Below are 15,010 nucleotides of genomic sequence, written 5' to 3' on the forward strand. Positions count from 1 at the left end.
GTGTGTGTGTTTTCCTTGCAATTCTTAACCCCTTATCATACATGGCAATGGATGTCATGATGTAGTGTGATGTGCTGGTCCATGAACTCATGGTATAACATATTTGAGCATTGTTTTTATTATTATAGTATTTATAAGTTTCATAGATACAGTGTCCTCAAAAATTCTTGTCTGCCTCTTCTTTTCAAAGGCATGTCCAACTATCTTAAAAGACAGGTGGAAGAAACACTGTAGCCAGAAGTAGAAATCCCAAAATGAAGTGGGAGCCAGGAAGAGTAAAGAAAGAACACTGTTCCCTCAAGATAGAATGAGGCACACTGAGATGGGTTTTTAGTCATTACACCATGAGAGACACTAGTCTTAGCGACCATATGTATGATGATGTCACCCTGACGGTACAAATGCTTGTACCCACAATAAACCTTAGGCATGTATCACCTTTGAAAATATATGGGGGGCAAACAGTGTGTTTTGTTGGCTCCGTTTTTCAACTATAGCATGGAGAAGTAATGACTGGCTAACAAATGATTGTAAGTAAAAACGGATACCTTTCTTCTCTGTCAATTGTAATTAAAAACAGATACCTTTCTTGCTCTGTCTGGTTGTGTCCCAGCTACTGAAGCTTGGACCTGTGGCATGCAACTGAGTTTACATCTTGCAGTTTTTGTAGGAACCAGCCACACAAGGATTAACCACTATGAATCATTGTTTATTGATAGTATGAAATACTCTTTCTTTTGTCTTTTACTATTCTTGTAACCCTTCAGGTCTGAAAACATGTAAAGAACTCAAATGATTCTCCTCATTCTTTCCTTTTTTTTTCATACTCTGTTCATTTGAGATGGGCTTGATTAAATCATATTAATTTTCATATGCTACATTTGTTACCATAAAAGAAGCATATTCATGCAGTTTGTGTATGGAAAATAGAGAATTGAATGTTATGATACAGTACCTCCTCCTTCCCTCCTCAGGGTCAGGTCTACAAAAGCCTGTGGGACTCAAATTAGTTTTAACATAACCATTTTCCTTACTGTGTTTCTTTCACCTAAAATGGCTTTTATTTAAGATAAGTTTTACCTGTGGCATGTTGGTCTTTTTAGAAAGGAAGACAATGAAAGCTATGAAGATTTTTTTATTAATGGATTTTTAGTATCACTATTATGAGCTTAATTATGCTTAAGCAGTATAATTTTCAGTGAGTTGTCTTTCAGATGACTTTATGGTGTTATAGCAATTATATTTGTGCTTTTTTTGTAACTTATTTTATTGAATTTCTTCAGGTGTCAGCTGTGACGCATGTTTGAAGGCAAATTTCCGTGGGCGGCGTTACAAATGTTTAATATGTTACGATTATGACCTTTGCTCGGCATGTTATGAAGGTGGGGCCACGACGACCCGCCACACAACAGACCACCCCATGCAGTGCATCCTCACAAGACAGGATTTTGGTATGTTCATTCTTTGGTTTGTTGAGTTCCATACATATTTTTGGTTCCCAGAAGATGGAACTGCAATAAGGAATCCCAGCAGCCTCAATTGAAAGTGATAGATCTCTTCACAAATTTTACTCTGATGTTCAGTCAACTTGACTACATTCATAAAATTAACTTCACCTTAGAGAAGCATAAGGTTAGGTCAGTGGCTGCCTTGCAACCACAAGCATTCAGCACATGCAAAGTAAAACAAAGGTACTGTCGATGCAACTAACACATGCATTATAAAAGAAAAGTACTCTTGATGCAACCTCATTATATGTTCAGCATTTAGGTCTTTGTAGCAGCTGTAGACACCTTTCCCCAAACCATGTTATAACCAGCCATCAATCCTCAAGTAGAAACAACAACAAAAAAAAAAACACTTGCAGTGTATACACACAACCACACCCCCCATCTCACAGCAAACATGTCATGGATTAGATATATAGATATATATATAGGTGGTTTGATCGAGTAAGTAATGAAAGGGTAAGAGAGATGTGTGGTAATAAAAAGAGTGTGGTTGAGAGAGCAGAAGAGGGTATATACTGTCAGTGGATTGAACCAGGGCATGTGAAGTTTCTGGGGTAAATCATGGAAAGTTTTGTGGGGCCTGGATGTGGAAAGGGAGCTGTGGTTTCGGTGCATTACACATGACAGCAAGAGACTGAGTGTGAACGAATGTGGCCTTTGTTTTCTTTTCCTAGCACTGCCTCATGTGCGTGTGGGGGGAGGGGGGTGCCATTTCATGAGTAGTGGGGTGGTGATGGGAATGGCTGAGGGCAAAGTATGAATTTGTATATGTGTATATATGTATTTGTCTGTGTATGTATACATTGAAATGTATAGTTATGTATTTGTGCATTTGTGGGTTTGTATGTATATACATTTGTATGTGGGTGGGTTGGGCCATTCTTTTGTCTGTTTCCGCGCGCTACCTCGCTAACACGGGAGACAGCAACAAAGTATAATAAAAAATGAAATTATATATGTATTTATATTTTTTTTTTTTTTTTTTTTTTTTTTTTTTTATACTTTGTCGCTGTCTCCCGCGTTTGCGAGGTAGCGCAAGGAAACAGACGAAAGAAATGGCCCAACCCCCCCCCCATACACATGTACATACACACGTCCACACACGCAAATATACATACCTACACAGCTTTCCATGGTTTACCCCAGACGCTTCACATGCCTTGATTCAATCCACTGACAGCACGTCAACCCCTGTATACCACATGGCTCCAATTCACTCTATTCCTTGCCCTCCTTTCACCCTCCTGCATGTTCAGGCCCCGATCACACAAAATCTTTTTCACTCCATCTTTCCACCTCCAATTTGGTCTCCCTCTTCTCCTCGTTCCCTCCACCTCCGACACATATATCCGCTTGGTCAATCTTTCCTCACTCATTCTCTCCATGTGCCCAAACCATTTCAAAACACCCTCTTCTGCTCTCTCAACCACGCTCTTTTTATTTCCACACATCTCTCTTACCCTTACGTTACTTACTCGATCAAACCACCTCACACCACACATTGTCCTCAAACATCTCATTTCCAGCACATCCATCCTCCTGCGCACATCTCTATCCATAGCCCACGCCTCGCAACCATACAACATTGTTGGAACCACTATTCCTTCAAACATACCCATTTTTGCTTTCCGAGATAATGTTCTCGACTTCCACACATTTTTCAAGGCTCCCAAAATTTTCGCCCCCTCCCCCACCCTATGATCCACTTCCGCTTCCATGGTTCCATCCGCTGACAGATCCACTCCCAGATATCTAAAACACTTCACTTCCTCCAGTTTTTCTCCATTCAAACTCACCTCCCAATTGACTTGACCCTCACCCCTACTGTACCTAATAACCTTGCTCTTATTCCCATTTACTCTTAACTTTCTTCTTCCACACACTTTACCAAACTCAGTCACCAGCTTCTGCAGTTTCTCACATGAATCAGCCACCAGTGCTGTATCATCAGCGAACAACAACTGACTCACTTCCCAAGCTCTCTCATCCCCAACAGACTTCATACTTGCCCCTCTTTCCAGGACTCTTGCATTTACCTCCCTAACAACCCCATCCATAAACAAATTAAACAACCATGGAGACATCACACACCCCTGCCGCAAACCTACGTTCACTGAGAACCAATCACTTTCCTCTCTTCCTACACGTACACATGCCTTACATCCTCGATAAAAACTTTTCACTGCTTCTAACAACTTGCCTCCCACACCATATATTCTTAATACCTTCCACAGAGCATCTCTATCAACTCTATCATATGCCTTCTCCAGATCCATAAATGCTACATACAAATCCATTTGCTTTGTATTTATATATATAATCTTTTTTCTGTAAGGTAGGAGAGAATTTTACCTTCATATTCTCCATGTTTTGTTGAAGGTGACTAAAGGGGACAGAAGTAGGGTGTTGGAAACCCTCCCCTTCTTGTCTTTCAATTTGTTTTTTTCATACTATTTGCCATTTCCCGCATTAGCGAGGTAGCATTAAGAACAGAGGACTGAGCCTTTGAGGGAATATCCTCACTTGGCCCCCGGCCCCCTTCTCTGTTCCTCTTTTGGAAAATTAAAAGAAAAAACGAGAGGGAAGAATTTCTAGCCCCCCACTCTCTCCCCTTTTGGTCGCCTTCTACGACACGCAGGGAAAACGTAGGAAGCACTCTTTCTCCCCTATCCTCAGAAATAGTAGGAGTCAAGTGGGAAGTGCTCATCCTCCTCGAAGGCTCAGATTTGGGTGTCTGAATGTGTGGATGTAACCAAGATGAGAATAAAGGAGAGGCAGGTAGTATGTTTGAGGAAAAAAACCTGGATGTTCTGGCTCTGGGTGCAATAAAGCTCAAGAGTAAGGGGGAAGAATGGTTTGGAAACATCTTGAGAGTAAAGTCAGATGGTGAGAGGAGGATAAGAGCTAAGGAAGTAGTAGCACTACTCCTGAAGCAGGAGTTGTGGGAATGTGTGATACAGCGCAAGAAGGTAAATTCTAGATTGATGTGGGTAACTTAAAGTGGATGGCAAGAGATGCATGATTAGTGGTGCTTATGCAACTGGTCATGTTAAGAAAGATCATGAGAGGCAAGTATTTCGGGACCAGCTGAGTGAGTGTCAGCAGTTTTGATGCATGAGACTGGGTATTTGGTATTAGTGATGGGTGATTTAAATGCGAAGGTGAGTAATATGGTGCACATGGGGTATTCAGTGTTTTGAATGGAAAGTTTCAAGAGCTTGTGGATTTGTGTGCTGAAAAAAAGACTTGGGATTAGGAATACCTGGTTTAAAAAGAAAGATGTACACGAGTATATATGGTGAGAATAATACCTGGGTTAAAAAGAAAGATATGCACGAGTCTATGTGGTGAGAATGGCATAAGGGTGATTGTGGAGTTTAAAATTTATACCCTTGGTGAAACCTATATCCTTGGGCAGGGTGTATGGAGTGAAAATGGATATGATGATTGCAAGTTAAGGAAGGGCATGAAAGGTGTGGTATGGTTGGGAATGAGTGAAAATTATCGGGGAAGAGGAGAAGGATGTGCAATTCTGCTATCACCAAGAGTATAGGAGGGTTTTAAAGAGCATGGATGGAATGGATCAAGAATAGCGTGGGTGAAAGGAAAGATTGAGATTGTGGAGTATGCATGGGTATGTGTATATGTGCCTGTGAATATGAAGACTATGAGGTAAAGATGAAACGAAGCTTTTCTGGAGAAATTTGAATGATTGTATAAACGATTTTGAGAATGAGAGAATCTTGGTATTGTTGGGTGACGTGAAAGTGGGATGTGATGAAATTGGTAAGATAGTTGGTAAATGGGGAGTGCCTAGAGTAAACAAGAATGGAAGCTATCATGTGGATACTTGTGATGAGAGGGGTACATTCCTTGCAAACACCTTTTTCAGCACAAGATGATCCTTATAAACATGGATCAGGAATTATGGAAGAGAAAAGCAAAAGGCTTTGATTGACTGTATGACAATGTATGAAAGATCGAGAAAGGCTGTGCTGGATGCTAGAGTCGTTAGAGGATTCTGTAGAGAGACTGACCATTTCGTAATTCTTGGGATGAGGATCAGGGAGAAGTGGAGGTATGGTGTAAATAAGAATGGAGAGGTAAAAGTGTTGGCCAGGAAGTAGATGTATCAGGAAAAATGTAGGGAGGAATATGAGAGGAAAGTAAGTGAAAGCTTAGATGGAAGTGCAGTGAATGTAGTGATGCAGTCATGTGGGAATGAGGAGCTTAAAATGTTTAGAGAAGTAGTATTAAAGGTAGTAGAATCAGCAGTTGGATACAAGGTAGTGAGAAACAGGAAGAAAAAGGGCAGTGCATGATGGACAGAAGAGATTAGAAATACTTTGAAAGGGAACGAAAAGGCATATGGTAGATTGTTTAATAGGAATGTAAAGTGAAAGTTCAGCAAAGGAGGAAGGAAGAATACAAAATATGTAAGTGGAATGTTAAGAAGCTGATAGAGGAAAGTAAAGAAAGAGTAGATGAAGATTTTGGAAGAAAGTTGATTGAAAACTTTTAGATAAGAAACTGGAAGGAGATGAAACAGGAAAGAGGTGGATGTAAGAGTAGAAGTGTTGATGTGAGAAGTAAGGAAGGGGAAATGCTGAAATCAAAGGAGGAAGTGAAAGGAAGATGGACAAGTGGTTTGGAGAACTGATGGATGTCAGAGAAGGGGAGGCAGCATGGGTATGGAGAATGGAAGGAAGAGGATACAAGTGCAGGTGTCTTTAGCAAAAAGGGAGATAAGAAGGGCAATAATGAGGAAAGTAGGAAAGGCACCTGGAGTGGATGGGATTACAGCTGAAATGGTGGAAGTATGAAGGAGAAAGTGTGATGTAGTGGATGCATCTTATATGGGATTTAGCATGGAAACAGAAGGTCGTGCCTGAGGATTGGGTGAAAGATATTATCTTTCCATTATTCAAAAGAAAAGGTGCTATAAATGCATGTAGCAATTATAGGGGAATAAGTTTGTTGATTATAACAAGAAAAGTGTATGCAGGAATATGAAATGACAGAATGATGAAAGTTACTGAATGCAGAATAAATGAAGAGCAAAGGGGTTTTAGGAAAAGTACAGGATATGTGGATCAGATTTTAGTTGTAAAGATGATCATGAAAAAGTATTTAGCAAAAGGTAGGAAGCTGTATGCAGCTTTTTTGGATCTGGAGAAAGCGTATGACAGTCGAGGGGAATGCTTTGTTGGATGTGTTAAAGATATATGGTATAGGGGGGACAACTGTTGGATGGTGTAAAAGCCTTCTATAGAGGAGCAAATGCATGTGTAAGAGTGGATGGAGAGCTGAGTGGAAGTTGTGGGATACTTGTAGGTGTGAGGCAGAACTGTGTGACGTCACCTCGGCTTCTTAGTTGTGGTTTCGGTGCATTACACATGACAGCTAGAGACTGTGAACGAGTGTTGCCTTTTTTTGTCTTTTCCTGGAGCTACCTCACTTGTGGTGGTTTGGGAGGGGGATGCTATTTCATGTGTGGCGGGGTGGTGACGGGAATGGATGAAGCCAGCAAGTATGAATATGTACGTGTATATATGTATATATCTGTGTATGTATATATATGTATACATTGAAATGTATAGGTATGTATATGTGCATGGTAGGGCATTTATGTATATACATAGGGATGTGGATGGGTTGGGCCATTCTTTCATCTGTTTCCTTGTGCTACCTTGCTAACACGGGAGACTTGCATTTACCTCAATAACCACCCCATACATAAACAAATTAAACAACTATGGGGACATCACACACCCCTGATGGATTTGTATGGGGCATTTATGGATCTGGAGAAGGTTGATAGAGATGCTTTGTGGATGGTCTTAAGAATGTATGGTGTGGGAGGTAAGCTGCTAGAAGCAGAAAAGTTTTTATTATGGATGTAAGGCGTATGTACAAGTATGAAGAGAGGAGAGTGATTGGTTCCCAGTGAAGTCAGTCTGCAACAGGCATTTGTGATGTCATCAAAGTTTTTTTTACATGTGTATGGATAGGGCGGTAAGGGAGGTAAATGCAAGAGTTTTGGAGAGAGGGGCGAGTATGCAGTCTGTTGGGGATAAGAAGGACTGGGAAGTGAGTCAATTGTTTTTTGCTGATAATACAGCACTGGTGACTGATTCAAATGAGATACTGCAGAATTTGGTGACTGACTTTGATAAAGTGTGTGAAAGGAGAAAGTTGAGAGTAAATGTGATTAAGAGCAAGGTTATTAGGTTTAGCAGGGTTGAGGGATGAGTTGAAATGTAAGTTTGAATGGAGAAAAATTGGAGGAAGTGAAGTGTTATAGATATCTAGGAGTGGATTTGTCAGCAAATGGAACCATGGAAGTGGAAGTGAGGCATGGGGTGGGGGAGCAAGCAAATGTTCTGGGAGCAATGAAGAATGTGTGGAAAGAGAGAACGTTATCTCAAACAGCAAAGAGTGATATTTTTGAAGGATTAGTAGTTCCAGCAATGTTGTATGATTGTGAGGTATGGGCTATAGATAGGGTTGTAAAGAGGAAGGTGAATATGTTGAATTTTAAATGTTTGAGGATAATATTTGGTGTGAGGTGTTTTGACTGAGTTTGTAATGAAAGGGTAAGAGAGATGTGTGGTATTAAAAAGTGTGTGGTTGAGAGAGCAGAAAAGGGTGTATTGAAATAGCTCGAACATATGAAGAGAATGAGTGAGGAAAGGTTGACAAAGAGGATATATGTGTCTGAAGTGGAGGGAACAAGGGGAAGTAGGAGACCAAATTTGGAGGTGGAAAGATAGAGTGAAAAAGAGTAAAAAAGATTTTGGGCAATGAGAGCCTGAATGCACAGAAAAGTGAAAGGTGTGCACAGAATAGAATGAATTTTAATGACATGGTATACTGGGGTCAATATGCTGTCAGTGGGTTGTACCAATGCATGTAATGTATCTGGAGTAAAACATGGAAAGTTTTGTGGGGCCTGGATGTGGATTGGGAGCTGTGGTTTTGGTGCATTACATGTGACAGCTTGAGAATTAGTGTAAGTGTAAGTGGCCTTTTTTCGCCTGTTTCCTGACACGACCTCACTGACAAGGGGGGGGGGTAGTGATGCTGTTTCCTGTGGAGTGGGGTGGTGTTGGGAATGGATGAAGATAGGCAAGTATGAATATGGATATGTGTTTATGTATACATTGAAATGAATATGTGCATGTGTGGGTGCTTATGTATATACTCGTGCATGTGGGTTGGTTGGGCCATTCCTCGTCTGTTTCCTTGCACTACCTCACTAAACATGGGAGAACGGTAGTTAAGTATAGTAAAATAGATATAAATGCGTGCATAGTGCCATTGTACAAAGGCAAAGGGGATAAGAGTGAGTGCTCAAATTACAGAGGTATAAGTTTGTTGAGTATTCCTGGTAAATTATATGGGAGGGTATTGATTGAGAGGGTGAAGGCATGTACAGAGCATCAGATTGGGGAAGAGCAGTGTGGTTTCAGAAGTGGTAGAGGATGTGTGGATCAGGTGTTTGCTTTGAAGAATGTATGTGAGAAATACTTAGAAAAGCAAATGGATTTGTATGTAGCATTTATGGATCTGGAGAAGGCATATGATAGAGTTGATAGAGATGCTCTGTGGAAGGTATTAAGAATATATGGTGTGGGAGGCAAGTTGTTAGAAGCAGTGAAAAGTTTTTATCGAGGATGTAAGGCATGTGTACGTGTAGGAAGAGAGGAAAGTGATTGGTTCTCAGTGAATGTAGGTTTGCGGCAGGGGTGTGTGATGTCTCCATGGTTGTTTAATTTGTTTATGGATGGGGTTGTTAGGGAGGTGAATGCAAGAGTTTTGGAAAGAGGGGCAAGTATGAAGTCTGTTGGGGATGAGAGAGCTTGGGAAGTGAGTCAGTTGTTGTTCGCTGATGATACAGCGCTGGTGGCTGATTCATGTGAGAAACTGCAGAAGCTGGTGACTGAGTTTGGTAAAGTGTGTGAAAGAAGAAAGTTAAGAGTAAATGTGAATAAGAGCAAGGTTATTAGGTACAGTAGGGTTGAGGGTCAAGTCAATTGGGAGGTGAGTTTGAATGGAGAAAAACTGGAGGAAGTGAAGTGTTTTAGATATCTGGGAGTGGATCTGGCAGCGGATGGAACCATGGAAGCGGAAGTGGATCATAGGGTGGGGGAGGGGGCGAAAATTCTGGGAGCCTTGAAGAATGTGTGGAAGTCGAGAACATTATCTCGGAAAGCAAAAATGGGTATGTTTGAAGGAATAGTGGTTCCAACAATGTTGTATGGTTGCGAGGCGTGGGCTATGGATAGAGTGGTGCGCAGGAGGATGGATGTGCTGGAAATGAGATGTTTGAGGACAATGTGTGGTGTGAGGTGGTTTGATCGAGTAAGTAACGTAAGGGTAAGAGAGATGTGTGGAAATAAAAAGAGCATGGTTGAGAGAGCAGAAGAGGGTGTTTTGAAATGGTTTGGGCACATGGAGAGAATGAGTGAGGAAAGATTGACCAAGAGGATATATGTGTCGGAGGTGGAGGGAACGAGGAGAAGAGGGAGACCAAATTGGAGGTGGAAAGATGGAGTGAAAAAGATTTTGTGTGATCGGGGCCTGAACATGCAGGAGGGTGAAAGGAGGGCAAGGAATAGAGTGAATTGGATCGATGTGGTATACCGGGGTTGACGTGCTGTCAGTGGATTGAATCAAGGCATGTGAAGCGTCTGGGGTAAACCATGGAAAGCTGTGTAGGTATGTATATTTGCGTGTGTGGACGTATGTATATACATGTGTATGGGGGGGGGTTGGGCCATTTCTTTCGTCTGTTTCCTTGCGCTACCTCGCAAACGCGGGAAACAGCGGCAAAAAAAAAAAATAAATGCATGTGTATTGTATGTATATGTACGTATATATTTATTTGAGCGATCGGGGCCTGAACATGAACAGGTAGGAGGGTGAAAGGCATGCAAGGAATAGAGTGAATTGGAACAATGTGGTACACTGGGGTCGACGTGCTGTCAATGGATTGAACCAGGGCTTGTGAAGCATCTGGGGTAAACCATGGGAAGTTTTGTGGGGCCTGGATGTGGAAAGGGAGCTGTGGTTTCGGTACATTATACATGACAGCTAGAGACTGAGTGTGAATGAATGTGGCCTTTGTTATCTTTTCCTAGCACTACCTCGTGCACATGCTGGGGAAGGGGGTTGTCATTTCATGTATGGCGGGGTGGCGACAGGAATGAATAAAGGCAGCAAGTATGAATTATGTACATGTGTACATAAGTATATGTCTGTTTATGTATATATATATGTATACATTGAAATGTATAGTTGTATGTATATATATGTATACATTGAAATGTATAGGTATGTATATGTGTGTGTGTGGACTTGTATGTATATACATATGTATGTGGGTGGGTTGGTCCATTCTTTCGTCTGTTTCCTTGCGCTACCTCGCTAATGTGGGAGACAGCGACAAAGTATAATAAATATGAATGAAATATATTTATATGTTGATATGTATATATATATATGGTTGTTTAATTTGTTTATGGATGGGGTTGTTAGGGAGGTGAATGCAAGAGTTTTGAAAGAGGGGCAAGTATGAAGTCTGTTGGGGATGAGAGAGCTTGGGAAGTGAGTCAGTTGTTGTTCGCTGATGATACAGCGCTGGTGGCTGATTCATGTGAGAAACTGCAGAAGCTGGTGACTGAGTTTGGTAAAGTGTGTGAAAGAAGAAAGTTAAGAGTAAATGTCAATAAGAGCAAGGTTGTTAGGTACAGTAGGGTTGAGGGTCAATTCAATTGGGAGGTGAGTTGAATGGAGAAAAACTGGAGGAAGTGAAGTGTTTTAGATATCTGGGAGTGGATCTGGCAGCGGATGGAACCATGGAAGCGGAAGTGGATCATAGGGTGGGGGAGGGGACGAAAATTCTGGGAGCCTTGAAGAATGTGTGGAAGTCGAGAACATTATCTCGGAAAGCAAAAATGGGTATGTTTGAAGGAATAGTGGTTCCAACAATGTTGTATGGTTGCGAGGCATGGACTATGGATAGAGTTGTGCGCAGGAGGATGGATGTGCTGGAAATGAGATGTTTGAGGACAATGTGTGGTGTGAGGTGGTTTGATCGAGTAAGTAACGTAAGGGTAAGAGAGATGTGTGGAAATAAAAAGAGCGTGGTTGAGAGAGCAGAAGAGGGTATTTTGAAATGGTTTGGTCACATGGAGAGAATGAGTGAGGAAAGATTGACCAAGAGGATTTATGTGTCGGAGGTGGAGGGAACGAGGAGAAGAGGGAGACCAAATTGGAGGTGGAAAGATGGAGTGAAAAAGATTTTGTGTGGTCGGGGCCTGAACATGCAGGAGGGTGAAAGGAGGGCAAAGAATAGAGTGAATTGGAGCGATGTGGTATACCGGGGTTGACGTGCTGTCAGTGGGTTGAATCAAGGCATGTGTATGGGGGTGGGTTGGGCCATTTCTTTCGTCTGTTTCCTTGCGCTACCTCGCAAACGCGGGAGACAGCGACAAAGCAAAAAAAAAAAAAAAAAATATACGGTTTCGGTGCATTACATACGACAGCTAGAGACTGAGTGTGAACGAATGTGGCCTTTTTTTCTGTTCCTTGCACTGCCTCGCTGGGGGGGGTGTTCTTTTCACGTGTGGCAGGGTGGCGACAGGAATGGATGAAGGCAGTAAGTATGGATATGTACATGTGTATATATATATTTGCCTGTGTATGTATATGTTTAAATGTATATGTATGTATATGTGCATGTGTGGGCATTTATGTATATACCTGTGTATATGGATGGGTTGGGCCATTCCTCGTTTGTTTCTCTGTGCTACCTCGCTAACGTAGGAGACTGTGGTTAAGTATAATAAAATAAATATAAATGTACATGTGTTGTATGTATGCGTATGTATGTATGTCTATGTACATGTGTGTATGTATGTATGTACATATATGTGTATATGAGTGGATGGGTCTTTCTTCATTTGTTTCCTGGCGCTACCTTGCTAATTCAGGGAAATGGCAATCAAGTACAATAATAGATAAGTTTTTTATATATATTTGATCACTGTTTTCCATGGCAGCAAGGTAGCACAAGGAAACAGATGAAGAAAGACCTATCCACTCTTACACACATATATGTACATACATGCTCATACACGTACATATACATGCATATATACATATCAACATATACACACATGTACATATTAATACTTGCTTGCCTTCATCCATTCCTGGCACCAACCATCCGCACAGGAAACAGCATTGCCACAGTCTACATCAGGAAGGTAATGCCAAGAAAACAGACAAAAAAGGCCACGTTCATTCACACTCAGCCTTTAGCTGTCATGTGCAGTGCTCGGAAACCACAGCTCCCTGTCCACATCCAGTCCCCACAGACCTTTCCATGGTTTACCCCAGATGTTTCACATGCCCTGGTTTGCCCTGGTTCACTCCATTCCTTGCATGCCTCTAACCTTTTTGCATGTTCAGGCCCCATTTGCTCAAAATCTTTTTCACTCCATCCTTCCACTTCCAATTTGGTCTCTTGCTTCTCCCTGTTCCCTCCACCTCTGACACTTATATCCTCTTTGTCAACCTTTCTTCACTAATTCCCTCCATATCTCCAAACCATTTCAACACCCTCTTTTGCTCTCTCAACCATACTCTGTTTATTACTACACATCTCTCTTTTCATTACCTACTAGATCAAACCACTTCACACCCCATATTGTTCTCAAAACATTTCATTTCCAAACCATCCACCCTCCTTCTTACAACCCTATCTATACCCCATGCCTCACAACTATATAATATTGTTGGAACTACTGTTCCATTAAACATACCCAATTTTGCTGCAAGATAACGATCTCTCTTTCCACACATCCTTCGTTGCTCCCAGAAACTTACCCCCTCACCTCTGCTCATGGTTCCATTCACTGCCAAGTCCGCTCCCAGATATCTAAAACACTTCACTTCCTCCAATTCTTCTCTATTCAAGCTTATGCGATTGTCTTTTCCCATGCAGCATGTTAGTGCCGAAAAATGGGCTTACTTCCTCATGTCCTTTCCATAGCTGTCATGATTATTTCGCAGAAATCTGAGCCCCAGTATCTGCAGCCAAGGCCTGCCAATGTTTCCCTCAACTGTTTGATATACCATGGTTCAACCCATTGACAGCATATTGCCTTCTACATACTGCATCTCTCCAATTGACTCAAGCCTGTTCATGCCTCACACTCACTTGCACAGTTAGGTCTTGAAGACTTGAAGCCAATTTCATTCCAAACTTCTGTCTTGTCCGCAATTTCTCCTTTTTCACTGTTTATTACACTTCCAACACATGTACCCATATTGTCAGCTTGTCCTTGTTCATGCAGATGGTGGCAAAGTGAGTGCAAAAGTCTCTCCCCATAACACATGAATAGTAATTATAGAGGGACCAAAAACATTTGATGGGGATTAGTGTTGTATGTAGAAAGCAAGCAGCCTTCCTGCTGTCTTGAAATGAGTTCATTGTTTTTCTTTTCCAAGTGCTACCTTGCTGTGACGAAGAATGGCCAACAGGCATAAGAAACTCATACCCCTATATAATGTTGATATATTTTTTAAGGTACCTGTTCTGTAACCAGCATTAATGTTGATATGTTTTGTTTTAGATGTATATTATGGAGGTGAGGCACTTTCAGTGGACCAGCCTCAAAGTTTAACATGTCCGTTTTGTGGTAAAATGGGCTTCACGAAACGACACTTCAAGATCATGTCACTGCTGATCACCCAGACACTGCTTATGAAGTGGTAGGTGATGGCTTGGTAATTATTTCCCCAAATTTTTGTTTTTATGGTTAAATCATTATAACAAAATTTTAAGATTTTCATTGTAGTAATTAAAACTTTTCAGTTAATTAATGTAAGTAAACACAAGTGTGAGATATCAAGTCAGACTTCTTTGGTACCAAACTGTGTAAGATTCCAGATTTTTTCGGATGATAGAGACATTATTGAACTTTTGTTTATGCCTTATGGCCGTATTTCTCTTAAAGGACGTTTATATGTAAGACATAGAGATATATACTGTAAAACATTTGAAAGGCATTCATTCTTTGAACTTGTTCAAAATCTTCTTTATCTAAAATTATTTTAGGTACAGAAACTGTAGAAAGTAACAAAATAAGAAAAGTGAGGAGCATTACTGCCATAGATTCAAGTTTTTGAAACTCGTCAACTTGTAAAGGGTTTTGGAAGTTGGAAATTCAGACTGGAGGTCCTCTTACTCTTCTTTCTTAACCCTTAATTGCCAGTGGTCTTCATGTTGAGACTCCTTAAGTACTGTCAATATTCTTCACATGGAGACCTCTTGAGCACTGCCAGGAGTCTTTGTAAGGAAACCCCTGAAGCAACTCAAGGAGTCTTGACATGAAGTGCTGTGTTTTGTAAGTTTCATTTTAATCCCATGCCAGTAATCTGACATTATTTGGCAGGTGAATATTTTTTCTTATCTAGTTTATATGTAC

General features: G+C 41.1%; 1 protein-coding gene across 1 annotated transcript in view; it reads left to right on the forward strand.

The window, feature by feature from the left end:
- Kcmf1 (Potassium channel modulatory factor 1) overlaps positions 1 to 15,010 on the forward strand; it is a 205,560-nt gene that overhangs the window by 70,443 nt on the left and 120,107 nt on the right. Inside the window, exon 2 of the mRNA XM_071665279.1 lies at positions 1,284 to 1,451. Within this exon, the coding sequence (XP_071521380.1) occupies positions 1,284 to 1,451 (168 nt within the window). The remainder of the gene's footprint in view (positions 1 to 1,283; positions 1,452 to 15,010) is intronic.

This window comes from Panulirus ornatus, chromosome 1 (assembly GCF_036320965.1).
Source record: "Panulirus ornatus isolate Po-2019 chromosome 1, ASM3632096v1, whole genome shotgun sequence".
Lineage (NCBI taxonomy): Eukaryota > Metazoa > Arthropoda > Malacostraca > Decapoda > Palinuridae > Panulirus > Panulirus ornatus.